Here is a 24,587-nt window from a genome sequence, read left to right as displayed (position 1 = left end):
GTGCTTCCTCAGTACCAATAGTGCTGTGTTTTTTGTCTAATTGTCTCCTCCGAGATGGCAGTGAGCTCTGTGAGGATGGGACTCACCGTTACAGTGTGTAACTCAGTGCCTGGCACAGGGCGTGTGCTTAATGTAAGACGTTCCAAATGCAATCATTACTTGAGTCATATTCTTCTAGCTGAGATTAAATCGGTTTTCTCTGGAAACTCATATTAGCACTTTCAGGTTTCCAGAATGTTATTCAGTGAATAGTGTCCTCTGATTCTTTGTCACTTTGTTTATTTACTATGTTCTTCTGTTACTCTTCTTTTTTCTTTCTCATCTTCTTCCTCATTCTCCTTTCTTATTCCTCCTCCTTTCCTCCTCTTCTTCATCCTCTTCTTGAACTTTCTGTTCCTTCTTTTTTTGCTTTTTCTCCTTCTATTCTTCCACTTCCTTCTTTTTTTCTTCCTTGTACTTTTATTCTCCTCCACCCGCCCCCCCCCCCCCCGCCCCAGCTTCTTTTCCTTCCCCCTGTCTCTTACTCCTTTCCTGCAGGGGAGATTCCCAACCAACTTACATTTCTAGTTTACACCCAGATAAGGACAAATAGGGGCTAGAGTTCATGCTTGTGTGACTCTATAATTCCTTTATCTCTCCAGCAGAAATATAGCCAAATTGTTTGCTTTATTTTAAATTTAAGCTATAGTTTACAAATTTATTTTTTGGCCTTTTTTCTCCAGAGGGGGTAGTGAAGTGTGTATAAAATGAATAGATTGAAGGAAGAATATAAATATTTCAATGAGTACCTCCTTTGTGCCAGATGCTGTGCTATATACTTTGGGTCACTTTCCTGTGTCTTATTTTATGATAAGAAGAGTCACTAAATTAAATAACATTACATCGATGGAAAGGTTATATAGTAGAAAACCCTAATTCTTTTTATTTTATTGAAGTATAGTTGATTTACAATATTTTGTGTTAATTTCTGCTGTACAGCAAAGTGATTCAGCTATACATATATATACATTCTTTTTCATATTCTTTTCCATTATGGTTTATCACATATATTGAATATAGTTCCTAATGCTATGCAGTAGGACCTTGTTGTTTATCCATTCTATATATAATAGCCTGCATCTGATAATCCCCAAATCCCTATCCATCCCTCCCTACCACCCCTACCCCTTGGCAACCACAAGTCTGTTCTCTGTGTCTGTGAGTCTGTTTCTGTTTCGTAGGTAAGTTCATTTGTGTCATATTTTAGATCCCACATATAACAGATCATATGGTATTTGTCTTTCTCTTTCTGACTTACTTCAGTTAGTATGATAATCTCTAAGTCCATCCATGTTGTTGCAAATGGCATTATTTCGTTCTTTTTTATGGCTGAGTAATATTCCATTGTATATATGTGCCACATCTTCTTTATCCATTCATCTGTCAGTGGACATTTAGGCTGCTTCCATGTCTTGGCTATTGTAAATAGTGCTGCCATGAACATAGGGGTGCATATATCTTTTGGAAATTACAGTTTCGTCTGGGTATATGCCCAGGAGTGGGATTGCTGGATCATATGGCAACTCTATTTTTAGCTTTTTGAGGAACCTGCCTACTGTTTTCCATAGTGGCTGCATCAACGAACATTCCCACCAACAATGTAGGAAGGTTCCTTAGAAAACTCTTATTCTGAAGGTGTAATCCTTGGGGCCACTCAGTTTATATTAAGTGCAGATTATTAAGTTAATTTAAATCCTTATGCAGATATTAAGTGTAAGTGAAAAGATTAAATGAAAGTATCTTATTTTCACTGATGTAAAAATTTGTCAGTGAGCACGTAATTAATGAGATTGGTAACTGGAAATCATGAAAATCTCAGTACCTGATAAATTGATTTGACTTAGTAACACTAAGTCATTATTGACAAAACAAGGGAATCTAAGAAAACTTGATATACAGGCTTTTAAATAAACATATCAAAGTCACTAAATATGTGGAATAAAATTAAACGTTTTAAATGTAAGTGATTTGTAACAAGGTATACATTATTAATCTTGAAAGCATACTTTTGTATGCAGAGAGCAGTCCCTGGTTGACAGCCAGCAAGTTTAGGGGGACCTCAGTCCTACAATTGCAAAGAATTGCATTTAAATGGGTTCTTCCTTAGAACCTTCAGATCAGAGCCTAGCCTGGCCAACACCTTGATTTTGGCCTTGTCAGGCCATAAGCAGAGAATCTAGCTGTGTTGTGCCTAAACTCCTGACCCATGGAAACTGTGAGACAATGTACACTATTTTAAGCCTTTAGATTTATAATAACTTGTTACACTATAGTAAAAACCTAATACACAGGATAACAGGCTTTAAGCAGTTTTACTTTCCATAGTTTTTCATATTGATTGGGTCCAATTGAAGGTTTACCTCATTCTTCAAATTCTAAATCAGCATAGAAGTTTTGTTGTAGACCACTATTACATTCTGCTCATTCCAGGTTCCCAGGAGTTAGCAGTTGACAAGTGTGAGCAGATGAGTACAGGTAGAGCCCAGAGAGAAAAAATACTAATATCTGTGGAAGACCTCTTGTGTTCTAGTTCATTCATCTGTTGTTTCCTTTGCTCTTTATCTTTACATCAAGGAGTAAGTCATGTGATCTCCATTTTACTGTGGGGAAACCAAGTCCTAAACTATTGTGTGAAGTAGTTGGCCTCAGTCACCTCTAGGAATGGTGGAGGAAGAATTTGACCCCATATATTTGTGACTTAAAAATCCTATCTTTTGAAATATTTTTATAATAGCTAGAAAAGTCTGTAGTAACCCTAGTCTGATTCTGCCTGAAATCTTTGAGGCATCCCTACGTTCTTGTTTCAGAATGTCAACTCATTTTTGAAACATGGTCAACTGTATGATTCCCAAGGAATTAGTAACAGAATCTGCTGTGTACATTAATTTCCTCGCAGGGTAGACTAAGAGTTTTATAATGGAACTGGGGCAATAGGTTTTATCTTATATCCAAAGCAATTTATTCTTTTAGTTAATGAGGCCCGAAAAAATATTTAGTAAATGTGAAGTAAGTACTTAATCACCATCTAAACAATAGGCCTTTGTTGGGACTACGCTCCTTTATCTTGTGCCGGGCTATGCCTGGCTAGTCCTTAAATCATCTATAAGGAACATCATAGAAGAAAGCCTCTTTTAACACCACATATGTAAATGGGCAAAGGAAAAGGAGCAGAGTCCTGGAAGTTGTTAATAGACTTAGAATCACAGATACAGAAATTTTTTGAAGTTAAGTTCTTTGAGAAGTGTTATTCATTTGGTATCTAACATTATGTGTTCTGCAAAATTTGTTGAATTGCTTTAGACTGAATTGAATTGTGGGGTATTCAGAAGAATTTTACCATTTGTTTTTAAGCATCTTATCCTGAGTTTTTGGTTTGATTGAGAGAATTTCCTTTCCAGTTTTTAAAGTGTAATTGCAAGGTAGTGGTTTGTCTAATCCCTTTCTGTTGCTTATGAGATCAGAGGACATTTATCATTCTGATGAAACTTGATAATTCCCAGACATGCTTCCTGCTTGCCCTTGTAACCATACAAGTCTCAAATCTGCTCTTATGTTGTATGAAATTTCAAAGTAAATTAATTCTTGTGAATAAAAATAAAACAATTTAGAAGGTGCCTATAAAAACTATATATGATTCCCAGTAATTCTGATAGACACCCCTGTCACCAAAGTCTGCTGCAGGTTCCTCAGCTTCGGCACTATTGACATTTTGGGTGGATGATACTGTAATAGGAGGCTGTCCGGTGCAGCTTCCCTGGCCTCTTCCCTGCCAATATGCTAATAATACCCCCCAGTTGTGACCACCCAAAATGTCCCCAGGCATTGCCGCATGTCCTCTAGAGGGCAAAATTGCCTCTGGCTGAGAAGCAGTGATGCAGTTCATCACTGAGTTAACCAATGGAGCCACCTTTCATTGATGATTATGTGATAACTTTGAACATTTTTGTTTTATAAAGGACCTCCTGGCGGGAGGTGTGTAAGTCTCCCCAACAAGATTGTAAACCTTTAAGAAAAGGGATGCTTTCTTTTTGTATACATAGTGTCTAATATAGTGCTGGGTACTAAATAGAGCCTAAACGTGTGAGAGTCTGGCTAATATAATTGTGCATATTCTCCTAAAAGTGGTATTTCAGTTTAGTTTATACAGTCACATTAATCTGTTGGATAAACTAATTTCACCTTCATGCAGATTTATATTAAGATTTCAAATTCATTTTGCAAATGTTCTGAAAGGATTTATTTGACTTTATGGTTTAAGATCTGTTTTTTTCTCTCAAATAATTTCAAGATACAACTGTGACTTTCTTTTGCATACCTTGATTTCCAGATGTAAAGCTGCATTTTGAATCATGAAGGAATTATTCTGAAGCATGTGTTCAGATTTCAGCTTACAGTGAAATTCTATAGCCGACTAAACCTTTAAAAATAAAAGGCTATAGAAAGAATGTATGCATATAAACTTGGCATTGGCAACTTGAGGGAGCCACTGAAATAACTTTCTTTAGTACAAGGAACATCTGCTTCAACATGATGCTGTTTCTTGGTTTCACTTAAAATCTTTTTAAAGCATTTTATGAAACCTGGTTTGTCTCTATCTTTAACATTTTAATAATTATTTCACTGTCATTCATTATCTTAAGGCTGTATTCAGATATGATAAAAATTTACTTTTCACTAGTAACTGATAAATATAGTTTGCAAAAAAGGTACTATAAAGCAGTTTCAAAGGATTCTCATGTCTTTTTACCCCCAAGTTTCAAAGGATTCTCATGTTTTTTTACCCCCAAACAGCAGAAGCCAGATTTATATTATAACATGATATACATGGCTTTATTTTCTGCTTAGTATGAGTTTCTAGGCCTAGTACATTAAATTTTAAGATCTATAAATAATTTCAGTTTCCAAAAAGGGATCAAGACATCTATTCTAAGAAGGATATCATAAAAGGCTTTATGACTGTGTTTACAATCATTTTAATTAAGTTTCAGTCTATAGTGCTTTTAATCTTTCATATAGATTTTTATGATATATGAGTAAATTTCTCCAAAGCCTTGCAAATGCTGAATTTCTTTTCTCTTTAAAGGTTCTTTCTCGTGGAGATGTTGTTCATGTGAAGATCCTCGGAATTTTGGCTCTTATTGATCAGGGTGAAACAGATTGGAAATTAATTGCTATCAATGTGAATGATCCTGAAGCCTCGAAGTTTCATGGTAAGTCTGTAACTTTCCAGAAACAGAAGTAAATCAGTGTGTCATTGGAATTCTTAGAATTTAAAAGAGGCTCATGTAAAACACAGTGTATATTTTGGGAGTTAAACTTATACGTTTTGTTTTTTAATTCTCTCTCCATGGACAATTCAATATGATTGTGATTCAATATGATTGTGTCTGAGTTATGTCGTACTGCTGGGAGGAGTAAGAGAAAGAAAAGGAGTGCAGACAGACAGACGATACTTCAGATTAAGAAAGTACAATCTATGGGCTCCCTTCCCCCTCACCTCCTTCCCTCCCGCCCTTCCTTCTTTTCTTTCTTAAATCTCTCTTTTATTCATTTGAGTAACAGGAAAAATAAAAAACAAAAAGGGGAGTGTTCATCAAAGACATAAGCTGGTTTTATACCTAGTTTTTGTTCTGTCTTGTACAGGTGAAGGGAAAGATAACGGCCCTCTAACAAAATTTTGATGTCCCAGAAATTTAAGTTCCAGAAGTTTGGTATGATAAAGAGTTAAATTTCTTTGGTGTCGGACAGACTTCAGTTTGCCTTCTGGCTGTGCTACTTTCTACTTGAGTGACTTTGGATAGATCATTTAACCTTTCTGAATTTCAGTTTGCTCATCTAATAATGTAGGTAATTATACCTACTTGTGAGCTTGTTGGCAGTATAAGAGATGATTTACTTAAAGCATCTGGCTGTCATATGAAGTGTTGAGTATATGGCCACTATTATTATTCTCTGACCAATTTTTTCCCCTAGTTTTCTAACCTTTTTCCTTTCAGTTTCATCCTTATTTGGGATCCTGGTCTTTTCTAGACCTCAATTCTTATCTCAATTTGAAAATATACCATTTCTGTATTGACTGAAACTCATTAACACTTACATTTTAAACTCTCTTAATTTATGTGCATTTAAAACCTTTTCTTCACCATGGAGCAGAAAGGAGAAGTACAGAGCGGGAAACTCCTGATACAGAAAACATACTTTGCAGACTTTCCAGTTTTACACAGAGCTGCACTAGCAAGAGGGATGTGTAAAAGCTGTTCTTAGGGATTTTTTTTCCATTGTAATTGTGCATGCTCAATTTAACGTAGGCATTACCACTGATCAACATTGCTTTTTGAAATGCACCAAAATGTAAGCATAGCTGCATTTAATAAAGGAAGTGTTTTCTTAAAAAAAACAAAAAAACAAAAAACTTTTCTTGCACATGGAACAACAAGAGAGATTTTATGCCATTCTTGCTTGTAATTGAGAAAGGGAGGGGTCTGATCGGGTGAAGTACATATAACCTCAGGGTCAAAACTAAAACATGAAAACTACAATTAAAATATGAGACTCAAGCCCATAAACCATATATTTTTCTTATCTATTTCATTATTTTACACTGGATTTCTTTATTATCGTATTTCTCACATATATATGTATGCATGTATATATGTATACATATGTAATAAGAGTAAATCAATACCCAATTTAAAAGTTTTTTAATACATAAGCTGCTCCTCAGGTGAGAACTGATAATATAATGATGCAACAGCCAGCAAAAACAAACTGTTCAATTAATTCATTTGTGATGTGGCACACTAAAGTCACGAAACTCTACTGAGGGATGTCCCTTTAAACTGGAGAGGCTGAGAGTCTAAGGAAACTAGTCTTTAGCTCAGTACTGTTGGAGATGTGATTTAACACCTCAAATTCCCTAACATATGCCAAACACTGGTGCCTGTCCTAGTACATATTATTATTCTTAATTTAGAAGAATCTCAAAGGATTTAAATAAATTGCCTAGGGACTTCCCTGGTGGCGCAGTGGTTAAGAATTCACCTGCCAATGCAGGGGACACGGGTTCGATCCCTGGTCCGGGAAGATCCCACGTGCCGCGGGGCAGCTAAGCCCGTGCGCCACAACTACTGAGCCTGCACTCTAGAGCCCGTGAGCCACAACAACTGAGCCTGCGCTCTAGAGCCCGCGAGCCACAACTACTGAAGCCCGCGCGCCTAGAGCCTGCGCTCCACAAGAAGAGACGCCACCACTATGAGAAGCCCGTGCACCGAGAAGAAGAGTAGTCCCCGCTCGCCGCAACTAGAGAAAGCCTGTGCAGCAACGAAGACCCAACGCAGCCAAAAATGAATAAATAAAATTGTAAAACAAATAAATAAATAACTTGCCTAAGTTTGCACATTTAGTAAATAGTGGAACCATGATTTGAACTCATTTCAGTCTGATGAGAAAGTCCATTGTCCATCTACCGTGCTATACTGCACAATTCATATTTGTGTAATTTACAGTATTTGTAACTAGCAGTATTGAAACCAGATTACATAGTATAAGTACCTTACTCCTACAGTTTCCTAAGGGTTAGAATGAAAAAATATAACTATTTTCACTTTTTTTCTGTTTATACCCCAAATGGAGGTGGCTTGCACTTTGGGCATCCTCTTCTAAATTCTTGTTGTGTATGCTCGTACAGAGAGACATGCAGAAATACTGAAACCATGACATGCAGAAATATTGAAGCTTATTTTGGTTGAGATGAAATTATCAGACTAGAATAATTAAAATAAGAAATTATTGTTTTGAAAGGAAAAAAGGACTTTTTTTCCATTACACTAAAAGGGAACACATACATTATCTTCATCTTAAGAAATACAACAGTGCTTCTTTATAATAACTTTTTTTTTTTTTTTTTTAGCTACTTTATTTATTTATTTTTGGCTGTGTTGGGTCTTCGGTTCGTGCGAGGGCTTTCTCTAGTTGCGGCAAGTGGGAGCCACTCTTCATCGTGGTGCGGGGACCGCTCTTCATCGCGGTGCGCGGGCCTTTCACTATCGCGGCCCCTCCCGTTGCGGGGCACAGGCTCCAGACGCGCAGGCTCAGTAGTTGTGGCTCACGGGCCCAGCTGCTCCGTGGCATGTGGGATCTTCCCAGACCAGGGCTCGAACCCGTGTCCCCTGCATTAGCAGGCAGATTCTCAACCACTGCACCACCAGGGAAGCCCTGTAATAACTTTTTTAAATCTTAAAAGACTAGATGAGTAATTATTGACATATTTTGCTCTGAAATGGTAGCTGACATGGTGCTTTGTGTTTATTTCCAGAATGAATAAGGTATACAGGGGAAAATGGATTATTTACTTTAAGGATATTTGCATATTATTTACACTGAGTAATTCCAATACTTAAGTACTCTTATATATCTAGATTTTGTAAGATAAGTTCTGTAGTTTTAACAGTTATAAGTGTTTTCTTTTGTGACTTCTCATTTCTTTTACCTGCACGTTACTGTACATACTCCACATATTCCACGTTTCTTCTCTCTTTTGTTCGATAGAGACCCAAGAAAAAAAATAGATGTAGGCACAAATTGAAAGGCTGAAGAGTCTGCAGTATAAATTTTTTTTTTTAATCCTAAATCATGGAATACTAGGTAACTCTATGTAGCAGCTTTTATTTTTCATTGAAACTGAAGTTTGGTTTATATTTATCATATCTCTCTAACATCATCCAGCTCTCCTCTGAAACGATTTCAGACAAAAGACAGAGTTTCTGTTGTCCTGCTGCTCAAGCAAATATTAATGGACAGAAATCATTCCTAACCTTACTTTCTTTCTTCACTGCTTAGCCTGGTGTGTTGTCTGTGTTTTCATTAGCACCTGTAAAGGGGGGAAATTGGAAGGGGTGAGAACTGAAAGAGGCTCACTAATCACAGGGGTTGAAAGCTTCCTGAATTTGTGAAGGAATTTTTACAAAATTAGTTTCTATGACTTGATTACAATAGTTAATAGCTTTCTCTTGTATCATAATAATTCATCTTCTGAAGGTACCTAACTTATAATTCAGGAGGCGCTTAAGTACTACTGTAAGCATATGGCTTATTTTATAGGATGTTACAGGTTAAAAATAGAACCTTGGCAAGGGTGAGGGGGCCTCAGAAATAAATAAAGGAATCAGCTTCATGATTTTGAGATTAGGGGAAATGCCTCTGATAACAATTTATGGTTTTACTGTAGTAAGATAAAAATGTATATTTGGATTCATATGATTAAATAAATACTAGCTAATAGATATTAAAAGTTTGGTGCTATTCTCTATCTACTATAAATCTTTAAAAATTAATCAGCAGTATTTAATCTGAAACCAAGCAACTTTTAAACATTTTATTGTGTCCCTCCCACGTGTACCTTCTAAAATCACAAACAGAAGACTTTGGATGGCATTTTTTTAATTATAAAAAATAGTCATATGTTTGGAAATAAAAACTCAGAAGTATAAAAAGTGTATATAAAATGAAAAGTAATGTTCTCCTTCCTACTTTTTCATCCCCATCCCCCTAGTCTTACTTCTCATATCTTCTTCCCCATATGTTTTTAGTTCTCAAGTGGTTGCTTCTGTTCTGTAATCAGTGTGCTCACACCTCTGTTTCTTTTCCCTGTTAACTTAAGTTGCTGCTTTCAAAGATTAGGAATTTAACATCTTATACATCTCTCAATTTAGTTACCATATTTCTTCTTCTGTTATCTTAATAACTCTAGGTATTACACTTTGAGCTGTACTTATTGCTTCATTAATTTTGAACAGTAACTCGTGGCTGCCCAGTGTAAAACCAGGGCATTCAGGTTTCTGTACTTCTTTCCTTCTCTGCCCCTTACAACCCAGCTTCCCTCATCTACACTATGAGTTCTACAGTGTAATACATTTGTAATGCGTAGGTTCTGTTCTTTAAAACCATAACTGTTTTTCATGTTTTGTCTCTTGAATCTGAAAGTTGAAAACTAATAAATAGCATTTACAGTATTTATGTGACTATCATTCACTTCGTTTATCATACTGTTTATCGAATGACTGGTTTTAGACAGGCTGTACCCTTGAGCCTGCTGCATAGCTATTACCATGGGGTACATTTTCCAAAAATTTTTACAGAAAATGCATGGGAGATTGATTTCATACATGTCGGAGTCCATACATGTCAGAAATGATTTGTTTTGGTGGTCAACTTCTCCTTAAATAACTTTAAAATATCTAATGCAGTAACCTTAAATATAAATTACTGTATTTGAGTTGAAATTTCTATCACAAAGGAGTGATTTTTTTAACAGTTTAAACATTTGTCATCTATACTTGGCATTTTTATTCAATAGGAAGAAGAATTAAAAACATGTAGGGAAGGGTAACTATCTGGAAATTCTTTAAAATTCTGTAGTTTTCTGAGGATGTGTGTAATACAGAAATTTACAGGGAAATTTTTTTATTATTTCCTATATATAATTGTTATTTAGACATTTAAAAAATAAGTCCCTCCTATTAATTTCTACTACCTTAAGAAAAAGAAGCTGTTTTTGACATGGTCAGTACCTATTTTTTCTTTTTTGAAAACAAAAAAGTGTGTTTTAGTTTATAGACAGTATGTTTTATCTATATATATATATTTTTTTGGTGTATTAATTCAGACACATTTGTATTTCTGTAAGGAAGTTCTGGGGTTGGGAGGTTTTTTAAGCAATTTTTATTACTCTTTAATTTTTATACATGTAGTTCTAGATGTATCATGCTTGAAGCGTGGTACCAATTTTTTAAAATTAATTAATTAATTTATTTTTGGCTATGTTGGGTCTTCGTTGCTGTGTGCAGGCTTTCTCTAGTTGTGGTGAGCGGGGGCTACTCTTCCTTGCTGTGAGCGAGCTTCTCATTGCAGTAGCTTCTCTTGTCGCAGAGCATGGGCTCTAGGCACGAGGGCTCAGCAGTTGTGGCTCGCGGGCTCTTGAGCGCAGGCTCAGTAGTTGTGGCGCACGGGCTTAGTTGCTCCGCGGCATGTGGAATCTTCCTGCACCAGGGCTCGAACCTGTGTCCCCTACATTGGCGGTTGGATTCTTAACCACTGCGCCACCAGGGAAACCCTGTGGTTGTTTTATTTGTTAGGAAATAACTTCTTTGATCCTGATGAACATGTACAGACTTTGGTAGACTGTAACATCCTGTTTTAATGTTTATAGTTTTTTAAACTTTGACTTGACTGAACTAAAACTAGCCATTGCATCAGAGAATACATTTCAGTTGGAAAGAAACTGTGGTTGCTGGCAATATTTCTGTAATTTTAACATTATTATTTAAATCTTCAAGTTTTGCCTTCTGAAAGTGGAGTAGCAACTTTGAAAATCTAAAAAAAATCTAAACAGCATTTGAAAATGAATTCCTCATATGCCCTGATAGAAAATTGGTCACTTTGGCTGGCTCATTAACACTTGGTGAGCACTAAGACCATTTAATGCACTGTAATTAGGTTCCAGCCCCTAATGCTCTTAATGGTACCTTAATGACCTGCAAGAGTTAATAAGACTCCCAGGGCACCTAAATTGTTACTAGAGAATGCCTTGGCTGTTAGGGATAGCGCTTGGTTCTGAAATAACCAAGTTCAGAGCTTTTTAAGAAGATGGAAATGCTAGGGCATATGTAATTTCTCTCTTGGTTAAATTAACCACCTTCTATAATATAGAGCTTCAGATATTCACCAAACAGATGTTTGAGCCTCTTCAGGACCGCCAACGATGCCTAAGGCCCTTATGTCAGGAGAAGTAATGTCATAAGGAGGTAATTTAAGCCTAGAAGCTATGTCAACTTGCAGAGCAATAAAGATTTCTTTTGATTGGTATTAAATAAATGAAAACTATTGTTTGATGTCCTGTAATAAATATTGCCTGTGCAGTGATGTTAAAGTTTTCAAAAATTGAAAATCAGAACAATTATATTGATGTAGATACATTCTGGGATGAATAAATTCCATGAGTAATAAGGGAATTATTTTAAATGAGGCAGTTGGGACTTTTTCCAAGGCCAGCATTGCACTTGTCCTGAAATTATCAGAATTTATATGTATTTCATATTTGTAGAATTTCAACTTACATTTAAAGAAATTTGAAAGTCAAATAAAACTATGTAGTTTCTTTTATTTTCTTTCAAGGCAGGAACAAACACATGGAAACCAAATCTATTTGACTTAAATTTTCATGTGCTAAATAAACAATTCTAGTGCCCCTGCAATTATTATTTTAAAAATAAGCCAAATTAATAAGGTATTTAATTTCCTTACTTCCTAAAACACAAGTTAACCTTATCATTTAGGGAAAAAATAGGGCACAGCATAGTAATCTTAAGGGAAAATATTCACATTAACCTTTGTAACCGAAAGAATGGCGTTCCGTTTGCTTTCCTTTGCGTGTATTCTTTGGTACAGAAAGGGGCCGGCATGTCACCATTGTCGTCCTAAAAGCTCTAACATTTCTGGAACAATTACTGTATGTCGAGGAACTATGCTGAGTGCGTCTTTTGGAATATCTGTTGAATGTTTACCTAAGTTCAAGCAAGATGTGCTAGTGTTTCCTTTTTTGTTTCAGGTTGGGAACCTGAGGCACTGGTGGTTGGGGGCGGGCGTTGGTCGGTGACTTCCCTAAAGGCTGCGGGAGCCACTGCATCGCATCGACGCTCGGAAAAGTAGTTGTGGCCTGTGACTATCTTGCTTTCTGGGAGCGCTGACCACTTGCTCTTCAATAGTTGAGGCATCAGTGGGATAATTATGATTAGAAGTCCCAGTAAAAGATGGCTCTTTTGATCTTCATTCCTTTGATTTCATTAATAGGTATGGCTTAATAGGCGTGGGTGGGTAGGGATGGGATGTGGGAGGAGGCAGTTGAGGAACGGGGACAAATCAAGTAAAATGTACTATAATTAAGAATAGAATTAAATTACTGGGAATCATTTGCCTCTTTTTTGAACCTTGACCTCTTCCAGTGTTTTTTCAGGCTTCAGTCATATTCCTACGATGTGAAGAGTAGGGGAGGCCTAAATTCTAAAATCCTCTCTTGTATGTATTAGTTATCTGACCTTGGGAAAGTGACATAACCTCTTTTTTTTTTTTTTTTTAATTTCCTTTTTCCCTCCAACACATGCTCCCAATACACAGATAAGCTTTTTCTTTTTTTTTTTTTTTACAAATGTATTTGTTTATTTATTATTTATTTATTTATTTTTGGCTGAGTTGGGTCTTTGTTACTGCACGCGGGCTTTCTCTAGTTGCTGCGCACGGGCTTCTCATTGTGGTGGCTTCTCTTGTTGTGGAGCACAGGCTCTAGGGCGTGCGGGCTTCAATAGTTGTGGCTCACGGGCTCAGTAGTTGTGGCTCGCAGGCTCTAGAGTGCAGGCTCAGTAGTTGTGGCTCACGGGCTTAATTGCTCCGCGGCATGTGGGATCTTCCCGGACCAGGAATAGAACCTGTGTCCCCTGCACTGGCAGGCGGATTGTTAACCACTGCGCCACCAGGGAAGTCCCTCACATAACCTCTTGAAGCTTTCTTCATCTCTAAAGTTGTGGGGTTGATCCTCTAATCAGTAAATGACCCCTAGAGCTTTTCTTCTCTAACTTTTGGTTGTTTTAGGAATATTTCAATCCATTATTTAGACAGGCTAAAGCCTGTCTTCTTCTAAAATAGAAAGACCTAAATTATCTTCAGAGTTAGTGCTGAACAAAACGCAGTTTAAATTAAAGATCACGAGATAGATTTCTTGGGGACATTGGCACATTTTTAGGTACTTTAGGGAAGCTGTTAAGTGGTGGAGCTGAAACTTCAGTGGAAGTCTGGCTGACCCAAAGCCTAAGCTTTTAGCTACTTGGTAATGTGGTTCTAGTTAAAATTAGATTAGAAAACCATTTGGATTTCTGTGTTACAAGGCACCTGGATGGTTTTCATTCTATTGGTCATGTAAAATTTCTTGTGAAATGGTAATAAATATTTGTATTTGGGGAAAGAAATCTACCAAGTCTTTTCCAAGAAGTTTTTCTGATACAAGACAAATCTTTGTTTGGTTTTAACTTATTTTGAAGTATATTTCCATTTTTCATGATGTTAACATATATTTTTAGTACAGACGTTGATAAGAGTAGAATTTGTGGAAAAGGAGAATAGAGAAAGAAAAGGCAACTAAAATGAAGGATACTATTCATTAGTCTGTGTGCTATTAAGCATAGATATGCACAACAGTGTGGAAAACATGAGAACCTTTTAGGGATCCCATGTAAGTGTAGCTATTAAAACATTTCTCTGAGCTGGAACCTCTATTTGTGATGATACAGTGAATATTATGGAACAGAACTGTTATTTCTTGTGAATGTTTGTAAAATGTCATTAAAAACGTATGTCCTCACTTCCCACAGACTTTGTTTGGAGGCCGGTCTTGCACACATTTAGCTCTGTGAGAACAGCATCTACAGCATTGAAATGAGAGCTTTGTGCATTTATGTCACTTCCTTTGGTGGCATCCCTTAGAATTGGAAACTCCTTTTTTACTTTTTTTTTTTATTCTCTTTGGACAGAATTTCAAACATGAGCACATTTTCTAGTATCTTTTTTTTTTTTCTTTTAAATAATATGGGCAAGGAGATATGGCACTACATTTGTGTTACTGTTTTTTATCTGAAAATAAAAACAAAAATCCTCAGCTGATTATATGCTTTCCTTACTTCCTGTTGTGGTCTGGTAGAGATAATGCCAGTGAAAACAGCATTTTCATTTTTTTTTCCTCTGGATCATTTTCATGGAAGTACAGATGGTTCTCTATATGGGGATGTGGATAGGAAGTTAATGATGTGACTGTATATATAGTTTGATAAATATCCCTGGGTGACCCTGATGGGTTCCTCCAAGTTGAGAACCATTCTGTTAATCTATTCTTCTTTGCTGGTTGGATAATCCAGTCTTGGAACTAGAATAATTGATAACAATTTTGATATATGTTCAGTTAGGAGATGTAATCACCTAATCAAATTTGATGATGTTCTTCTCCCCACACATACCCCTGCCACCCCATATTTAAAGGTAGCGCAGGTGACCCTTGAACAACGCGGTGGTTAGGGGCGCCAACCTGGCACAGTCAGAAATCCACATGTAACTTTACACTTGGCCTTCATATCTGCAGTGCAGGCATCCTCAGATTCAGCCATCCGTGGATCACTAGTACTGCAGTACACACATTGAAACGAATCCATGTATAATAAGTGGACCTGCACAGTTCAAACCCATGTTGTTCAAGGGTCAACTCTATATTGAGGTTACTCTATTCCCTTTAAGATCTTGAGCCAATTACTTAACCTCATGGAGTCCCAGTTTCCTAATTTACATAAAGGAAATAAATAATGCCTGATTTACAGGTTTTGAAGCTTCAATGACATACTATTAACTGAGCCTTTAAAAGTTTTTTTTTTTTTTTTGCCAATCTAATAGATGAAAATGGTATTTTGTTTTAATTTTACATTTTTCTGCTTAATGCTTGGATGGAGCATCTTTTTCATATATTTATTGGCTAGTTGTATCTTCCCCTCTGTGAATTGCCTGTGCATGGTGCCCTCCATTTTTCTATTGAGTTGACATATTCTTTTGATATTTGGGAGCTGCTTAGATATTTTGGATATTAATTCTTTATTATTTAGGTTGCAAATATTTTCTCCCTATCTTCAGAGAAACTGTGTTGCCTTTTGTCTTACAGACATTTCAAATTCTGACGTATTACATTTTATCAATCATTTTTATATGTGACTTTAGCATTTTGATTCTTACGTAAGGATTTCTTACCCCATAGTCGCAAAGTTGTTTTTCCTTATTTCTTTTTTATTCTTTTATGTTTTAATTTTTTTACACTTGGATCTTTAATCCATGTGGAATTTATTTTTTCCATGTGAATAATATTTTCATCACCTCTTAACAGAAAAATCTTTTCTCTTCCCCCTTTTTTGAAATGTCTCCTTTATTGTATATTGCATTCTTATTTATACAGATAGTCTGCTTCTGGATTCTCTTTGGTGTCAGTGATCTATTTCTGTGCTAGTGCCACATTATTTTAATTACAACAGCCTCATAATAAAACATATAGAAGGCAAATCCTCCTGCTTTTGTTCTACATTTTCCAAGTTGTTTGGCTTTTTTCTAATGCATATATTCTTCTGGGCAAATTTTTGGAATTAATTGTCAGGGATTTCTGCTATCTTTAAAATATTAAATTTTGCAATAATGAGTATGATATGTTTATATATTTCTCCAATTATTCAGGTTTTCTTGTTTATCTTTTAGAAAATTGATGTAGATTTACTAATGAAGGTCTTACATTTTATGTTAGGTTTGTTTCTAGGTATTTAATTCTTCCACTGCAAAAGCTTTGTTCAGTGTCTGGCATGTTACAGGTGCTTGGTAATTTTTTTTAAATTGATGAATAAATTAATGTATGCATATATATATTGATAAACAAAAAATGAATGTTTTGAGCAAAGTTTGAAAATACCTTCAAAGTAGTGCATTTTCACTTATTTTAAAGTGAGAAAACATTTGTACTTAAAATTTTGGCATTTTTAACAATTGTAGTTATGTTTCTTTGGAGTTACCTGTACATTGCTAAGGACAAGTATTTTTTGGTATTTTTCTTTCTCTTGCATAATGCTGTAGGGATTCATGCATATTGTGTGTGATCAGTGTAGTTTGTTCTATTTTGTCACTGAATAGTGTTCCATTGTGTAGATACACCGCAGTTTATCCATCCACCTGTTGACAGAAATTTGGGTTTTGAGTTTGGGGCTAATACAAGTAAAGCTGCTATGAACATTCAAATATATAGGTCTTTGTGTGAACTTATGTTTTCATTTCTCTTGAGGAAATACCTAAGAATAGGGTTATAGGTCAGTGGGTAATTATATGCTTAACATTGTAAGAAACTGTCAAACTTTACTATGACTTTATATACCATTTTGCATTTCCACCAGCAAGTTGTATGAGAGATCCAGTTGGTCCCAGAACCTCCATCCATCCTTTGTGCTTTGGTTTCATATTGTCTTAAACAATAAAATGCCTTTTAAAAAAATTAAGAGGAAAAACACACACACACATATGTATTCTATTATATTTACCCATGTTTTGCCATTTTTTTACCCATATATTTTATTACTTCCTGAAGATCTGTAGTTTCCATCTGGTGTTATTTCCCTTCAACTTTAGCATTTTTTGTAGTACAGTTCTTTTGGCGATGAATTCTCTCCATTTTCATTGATCTGTCTTTTCTTGTCTCTTCTTGCCTTTGTTTTGGAAGTATACTTTCACTGGATATAGAATTTTAAGTTACAGGGTTTTTTGTAAAGATTTTCCATTTTCTTTTGGCCTGCATTGTTTTTGATAAGTCAACAGTGTGTTGTTAACTTAGTATATAATATATTGTTTTTCTTAGACTGTTTTAAAGGTTTTCTCCTCATTTTTGGATTTCAGCAATTTTTCTGTGATATGCTAAGGTGGTCTTTCCTTTATATTTATTTATCCTCCTTAGGATATCCTGAACTTTGCAGATCTGTAAGTTCATGTTTTTGCCACATTTGGGAAATTACTTACCGTTACATTTTCACATTTTTTTCACCCTATATTTTTTACCTTCATTCTGAGACTCATAACATATTTTAGACCACTTTAAAAATTATTATTATATAAATCTCAGGTGTACATCATTATAATTTGACATCTATATTCACTACAAAGTGATCACCATGACAAGTCCAGTTGCCATCCACCACCAAACCATTGACCCTCTTCACCCACCTCACTCACCCCTCAACCCCTTCCCCTCTGGTAACCATTAACCTAATCTCTGTATCTATGAGTTTGTTTTTGTTTTATTTGTTTTGTTTTGCTTAGATTCCACATGTCAGTGAAATTATACAGTATTTGTCTTTCTCCCTCTGACTTATTTACTTAGCATAATACCTTTGAGGTCCATCCATGTTGTTGCAAATGGCAGGATTTCATTCATTTTTATGGCCAAGTAGTATTCCATTATGTTTATATACCACATCTTCTTTATCTATTCATCTGTTGATGGACACTTGAGTTGTTTCCATATCTTGGCTATTGTAAATAATGCTGCAGTGAACGTAGGGGTGTATAGGTCTCTTCAAATTAGTGTTTTCATATTTTTTGGGTAAATACCCATAAGTGGATTAGCTAGATCATATGGCTTTTCTATTCTTAATTTTTTCAGAACTCTCCATACTGTTTTCCATAGTGCCTACACCAAATTACAGTCCTACCACCAGTGCACAAGGGCTCCCTTTTCTCTACATTCTCTCCAACATTTGTTATTTCTTGTCTTTTTGAGAATAGCCATTCTAACAGGTGTGAGGTGATATCTCATTGTGGCTTTGATTTGCATTTCCCTGATAATTAGTGATGTTGAACATGTTTTCATGTGCCTGTTGACCATCTGTATGTCTTCTTTGGGAAAATGTCTATTCAGATCCTCTGTCCAGTTTTGAATTGGGTTTGTTGTTGTTGTTGTTGAGTTTTATGAGTTCTTGATATATTTTGGATATTAGCCCATTATCAGATATATGACTAGCAAATATCTTCTCCCATTCATTAGGTTGCCTTTTCATTTTGATGATGGTTTCCTTTGCTGCACAAAAAAGCTTTTTAGTTTGATGTAGTCCCATTTATTTATTTTTGCTTTTGTTTCCCTTGCCTTTGGAGTTAAATCCACAAAAACATCATTAATGCTGATATCAGTGAGGTTACAGCCTATGTTTTCCTCTAGGAAGTTTAAGATTTCAGATGTTGTATTCAAGTATTTAATCCATTTTGAGTTAATTTTTGTGTATGCTGTATTTAGACCACTCTTAATTGTCTGACAGGTCACTGAAACTCTCATGTCTTTTCAGTCTTTCTTCCTTACTGTTCTTTAGACTCCATGATTTCTATTGATCTGACTTCTACTTACCTGATTTATTTCTGCCATATCCAAGTTCTGCTATTAAATTCATGATTTTTCATTTCAGATACTCCCTCATTTGTTGTTTTTTTTTTTTATAGTTTCATAGTTTTTATTCCTCAACTGAGATTTCCACATGTTCATGCATTGTGACCGTATTTTCCTGAACGTCCTTGAACATATTCATAATGATGACTTTAAAATCCTTGTTTGTAGGGGTCCTCTCAGGATTGATTTCTTTTGATTTTCTTTTGTACCAAGAAGTTATTTATTAATAAGTAAGAGTGTGTTTTTCCTTTATTGTTTGTTTTTAATATCCAATATTTAATTATATCAAAAGTGGGGGGGACTGGGCATGGTTCTTTCTGGATAGGCAAGAGAGTAATTTAAATTATTTTAAAATATTTAATATTAATTAATTAGAATATTAATATTATAATATATAATATTAATAATATCAATATTATATAATATAATAATATCAATAAATATCTTAAAGATATTTATTATAGAATGTGTTATGATTTTCTCATGATTAAAATTTCTTAATTTTTTTTGTTTTTGGTAAATAATTACTTTTAAAGTTCATTGTGTCTTTGATAAGTCTCCAGAGTAAAAATATGTCATAGGTTAGATATTTCTCTCTCTCTCTCTCTCTCTCTCTCTCTCTTTCTCTCTCATATTGTTCATGGGCTGTATGCATAAAATGAGCCTTATCGACTGAAGTTTTTACCTCATTTACATCATTACTGTTTGCTTATTTGGCAAAAATAGAGTATTAAAGTGTGTTTAAGTCTGAAATCTGGGTAAAATGGAAGTCTTGACAAATACCTGTGATTAGAAACTGCTCCTAGTATAAGAGAATGTATTTTTTTATAATAAATATTAGAAAGAAAGTCAATTATCAAACCTTTTTTTTTCTTAATAGATTACAGTTTGTGATATTCAGTTACGTTTTAGAAACAAGTGAATTGGTTTATACTGAAAAGAAACTTGATTACATGTTGAAAGGTATACAGTATCTCTAATGAAAGAAAAAGATAAGTCATAAAGATTGCTTTTAAAAAGTGAAAAGTGTTATGATCCTCTCACGTCTACAGAGATAAAGTGGTAGGTTTTGACTAAGATATTTTAGCTTAATTTCTTTGCTTTTATAAATTTCTAAATCAAAATTAGTTAAGACAAACTAAATTAAAATGGAGAGCTCTGGATTTTGAAAAGCCAAATTAAACTTTAAACTTTGTTATTTTGCATCATTATTTTGTTTTGCTTTTTACCTAGCATTTAATAAAGAAATTTACAAAATTTCCAATGGTTTTATATAGAACTATGGTTATTTATAAATCATGTATTTTTAGTTTTAATATAAAAATTCCCTTAAGGAGACTGTATATAATCTTTGTTAATTAAACTTTCAAATTTGGAAACAGCTCTTTTATAAAGTAAATCATGGCTGTACTCTATTTGTCAGAAGTTATGACACCTTTTATGAAACTAAAAAAATAGGGTGATATATATTTAGGTGACTGCGTTTAGTTGTATTATAATTTAAATTGCTACTTAATGTTATAGACTAGTCCTTTTTAACTCTTTGATACTTTAAATTTTACGTAAGTCTGATCTTTACTGGGTTTTGTTGTTTTTAATTTTTTCTTTCACTGGTAATTCGTCTCAGTTCTGCTTTCTAATAATATCCAAAACTGACCATTTGTCACCACCTCCATACAACTACAATTATCAAAGCCCTCATCACATTTCGCCTCGTATTGGATTTCCTGCTTCCACTTCTTCCTCTCCACGGTCTTTTCCCTACACGGCAGCTAGAATTCTTCATGAAACACGTACTCTGCCCAGAATCCTGTAGTGGCTTCTCATCGCAAAGCCAAGTCCCTAGTCTGGCCCTTAGACTCCTATGTGACTGCTTCTCTAATCTCATCTCCTAATACTCTTACTTCATCCTGCTCTAAACGCAGGGCTTTCTTAACTGTCTTCCTCAAACGTTTGACGCACACTCGTACCTCAGAGTATTGATTGGCACAGTCTTCCTCCCAGGACTCCTTTTCTGCCTATGTGAATGAGCTGCTCCCACACTTCATCTAAGAATTTACTAAAATACTTTTTGTCAGAGGCTGTCCCTGATCTCTCATATCTAAAATCGTCTTCCCCACCTCATCTGCAGATCAATCTACATGTTTAATTGTAAATTTTTACATCTTTGTCTCATCTTTGACTTACCCAGGCCTACTTTGACAGCAGATATTTTTAGCAATCTCTTTTACTGAATTCTTTTAAAAACATTCAAGTTACTGTCATAGAAACAAAATCTCATTTTTTTGTACTGATAAAGTCACTGCCTTATATAATTTTTATTAAATCTCATAATTATAACAACAGATACAGTGGCGTGAATGTTTTGGGAATAAACGTACCTGCTTGCTAAAGCTAAAACTTAACTGGTGGGAGCCAAGTGTGGGCTTCATTCTAGAGCTGACTACCAGACTCAGCAGACAGACCACTGTGGACATCAGGCAGAATATTTACGGAAGTGGAGAGTCTTTGTTGATCATCTGGGGAATTGATCAAGTAGATCTCGATTAAGGGAGTTTAATTGTAGTTAAAAACTGAAACTGAAATAAGCTTAGCTTGATTATATAAAAGAGCTCTTCTAGATTATTCTAACTTTTATTGTTGGATTAGTTCATCTTGAAAATAAATTATATAATTATCTCTAGTAGAAACTTTCGTATGAAATTAATTCCAAGAGTGGAAATAAATGACTACTAGAGAATCGCTGCTTTTCTTAAAATAACATATATTATAAAAAATATATCTAATGAAAAAATTCTGGAGTTAGATAATAATGGTGGTTGCATAACATTGTGGAGGTACTTAATGCCCCTGAATCAAACACTTAAAAATGGTAAATTTTACGTTATGTATATTTTCCCACAATAAAACCAAAATAAAAATACATCTACACATAAAAAATAATATAAATAAACCTGTGACAAACTATTAATGTGCAATATAGAAGAAAAGTCAGAATTCATGGAATTAGAGGACTTGTATTTATATAATACTAGTTCTACCATGAATGAGTTGGCAACATTTTGACAAATCTTTTACATTTTATTTTTTCAAAATTAATTAATTTTTGGCTGCGTTGGGTCTTCGTTGCTGCGCACAGGCTTTCTCAAGTTGCGGCGAGCAGGGGCTACTCTTCGTTGTGGTGTGCAGGCTTCTCATTGCGGTGGCTTCTCTTGTTGCGGAGCATGAGCTCTAGGCGCACGGGCTTCAGTAGTTGTGGCACGCGGGCTCAGTAGTTGTGGCTCACAGGCTCTAGAGCGCAGGTCAGTAGTTGTGACTCACAGGCTTAGTTGCTCCGTGGCTTGTGGGATCTTCCCAGACCAGGGCTTGAACCCATGTCCCTTGCATTGGCAGGCAGATTCTTAAGCACTGTGCCACCAGGGAAGTCCCTTTTACCTTTCCTTAGCTGTAGTTTTCTTAAGTTTTATGTGAATTTACTTACTCCTCACAACTCTCGGGAGTTTTATGAGGAACAAATGAGGTTATTTATATAAAAATCTTTTATGAACTGTGTAAGTCAGTTTATAGACTTCAGGTGGAATTTTTCATATTTTTGGAAGAGTAATTCATTGAACTGACTGTTGGTATTGCATATAAGGTTTTGGCTTGAGGCATTTGCTACTGAGGTTTTAAAAATATTTAAATTGCGTATTTAAAATGTTTTATTTTTTTGTGAAAATGCAGCTGTTTATTCCCCAGGGTTTAATTAATTGAGAATGGAAAAGTTTAGCTTATATTTGGAGAGTTACACTTCTTATTGGCATTATTAAATGTTCAGGTTTTTTATTATTGATGTCTTTTCTTAACAGGTTCCCTTCATAACTTCTGAAGGGAAAACCTTGCAAGCTGAGGTAGATACTGGATAACTTAGTTTTTCCTTTCTTATTTGAAATCGGTGTGTTAAAAAGCAATTATCAAAAAAAAAAAAAAGCTTTATGCAGTGGAGCAGGAAATGGTAGACTGGGCAAGTATAATGATGTCATAAATCAGATTTAAGTAACAGAAAATTATTTATTTTGGACATTGATTAAAGTGCATTTCTGGTTGCTCACCTTCAGTGGACTAAAAGAGATTTTTTTCCTCTGAGTAAGAAAGCAGTGAGTTGAGGCTTCCTTGGTAGCGCAGTGGTTGAGAATCTGCCTGCCAATGCAGGGGACACGGGTTCGAGCCCTGGTCTGGGAAGATCCCACATGCCGCGGAGCGGCTGGGCCCGTGAGCCACAACTACTGAGCCTGCGCGTCTGGAGCCTGTGCTCCGCAACCAGAGAGGCCGCGATAGTGAGAAGCCCGCGCACCGCGATGAAGAGTGGCCCCCGCTTGCCACAACTGGAGAAAGCCCTCGCACAAAAACGAAGACCCAACACAGCCATAAATAAATAAATAAATAAAATTTTAAAAAAGGAAAAAAATAAACTTGTTATAAAAAAAACAAAAAAACAGTGAGTTGGAGGAACTCAGTTAATTTACAGAGATTTATTTTTGTAAAAATAGAGATAGGATGTAGGAAAATGGTCAATAGAAAGCTCACTTTAGAAAGAAGCTCTTTTTATAAGATAAAGAGGAAAAATAATCAGAATTTAATTAGCTGAAATCTTTATTGAATGTTCCATTTGGGGCATAACAAAGAACTCTGTACCTAGGATACAATGTATAATATTAGAAAGATGTGATCTTAATCTTTAGAATTCACTGTTTTAAACATCCTCCATCACTTACTTAACCTGTGTTCAGTTTCAAGTGATTCTTTTTTCCCTTAGTTAGTTGTAACATTTCTGCAGTTTGCTCCAGAATTACTTTAGATAGATGTGTGGCCCATTGACATATTTTAAAATTTTAGATTTGTGTGCGTTTAGGCCGCACACTCAGTCTTTTATTTGCCAAAGTCTCTGCCATTTCTATGGTCTCTGCCTTACCACACTTATTTCACTTATGTGAAACACCTGGCCTTTGGAGACATATGTCACTCTTGCCAAACCTTTACCTAACAGGCACCAGGCAAGGATAAAAAGGAAAAGGATAATTCCTGTCTGTTCAACCCATGCCTGCAAAGTTCTTACCTTTTCCTGTCATGCCTAGTGAGTGGGGATTCCCACAAGGCTTGGATGAGCATGTCTGAAACCAAGTGATCTTTAAATTATCCCTCTGCCTGGTGTCATCTCCTGGTTTTAGTTATAGCTTTCTAATGCTCCAAGTGCTGCTAAGTCTGTCATTTGCCGTAATATACTGTGAATAAAGGACTATGCTAAATTTCCCTTAAGTCACAGTCTAGTGGAGGGTAAGGACTTCTAGTTTTATCTAGTTATTTCTCATACTTTTTGAATTGATATTTTTGGAAATGATACATTCCTTGGGGACCTCTTTTGGGGGAGGGGCCTATTACTAATACAGTAGTATTTCCAATTATATTTAAATGAATGTCTTCAAAATGTAATGGTTAAGGTGTTTACGTGGTAATAGAACTTAAAAAT

At 35.4% G+C, this 24,587-nt stretch overlaps 1 protein-coding gene and 1 long non-coding RNA gene across 8 annotated transcripts in view; both read left to right on the top strand.

The window, feature by feature from the left end:
• The window catches only part of PPA2 (inorganic pyrophosphatase 2), an 84,400-nt gene that overhangs the window by 35,443 nt on the left and 24,370 nt on the right, over positions 1 to 24,587 (top strand). For all 7 annotated transcript variants that reach the window (XM_082389141.1, XM_082389139.1, XM_082389137.1 and 4 more), the window contains one exon: positions 5,123 to 5,249. In XM_082389141.1, the coding sequence (XP_082245267.1) occupies positions 5,123 to 5,249 (127 nt within the window). The remainder of the gene's footprint in view (positions 1 to 5,122; positions 5,250 to 24,587) is intronic.
• LOC309627308 lies at positions 5,256 to 23,500 on the top strand. Its single transcript, XR_014243669.1, has 2 exons — positions 5,256 to 12,885; positions 14,457 to 23,500. It is a non-coding gene; the product is annotated as an uncharacterized lncRNA (long non-coding RNA).

Source organism: Balaenoptera borealis (assembly GCF_965194805.1).
Source record: "Balaenoptera borealis genome assembly, chromosome: 4".
Classification (NCBI taxonomy): domain Eukaryota; kingdom Metazoa; phylum Chordata; class Mammalia; order Artiodactyla; family Balaenopteridae; genus Balaenoptera; species Balaenoptera borealis.
Note: the sequence above shows the minus strand (reverse complement) of the source record. Positions and strands in the feature narration are given on the sequence as shown.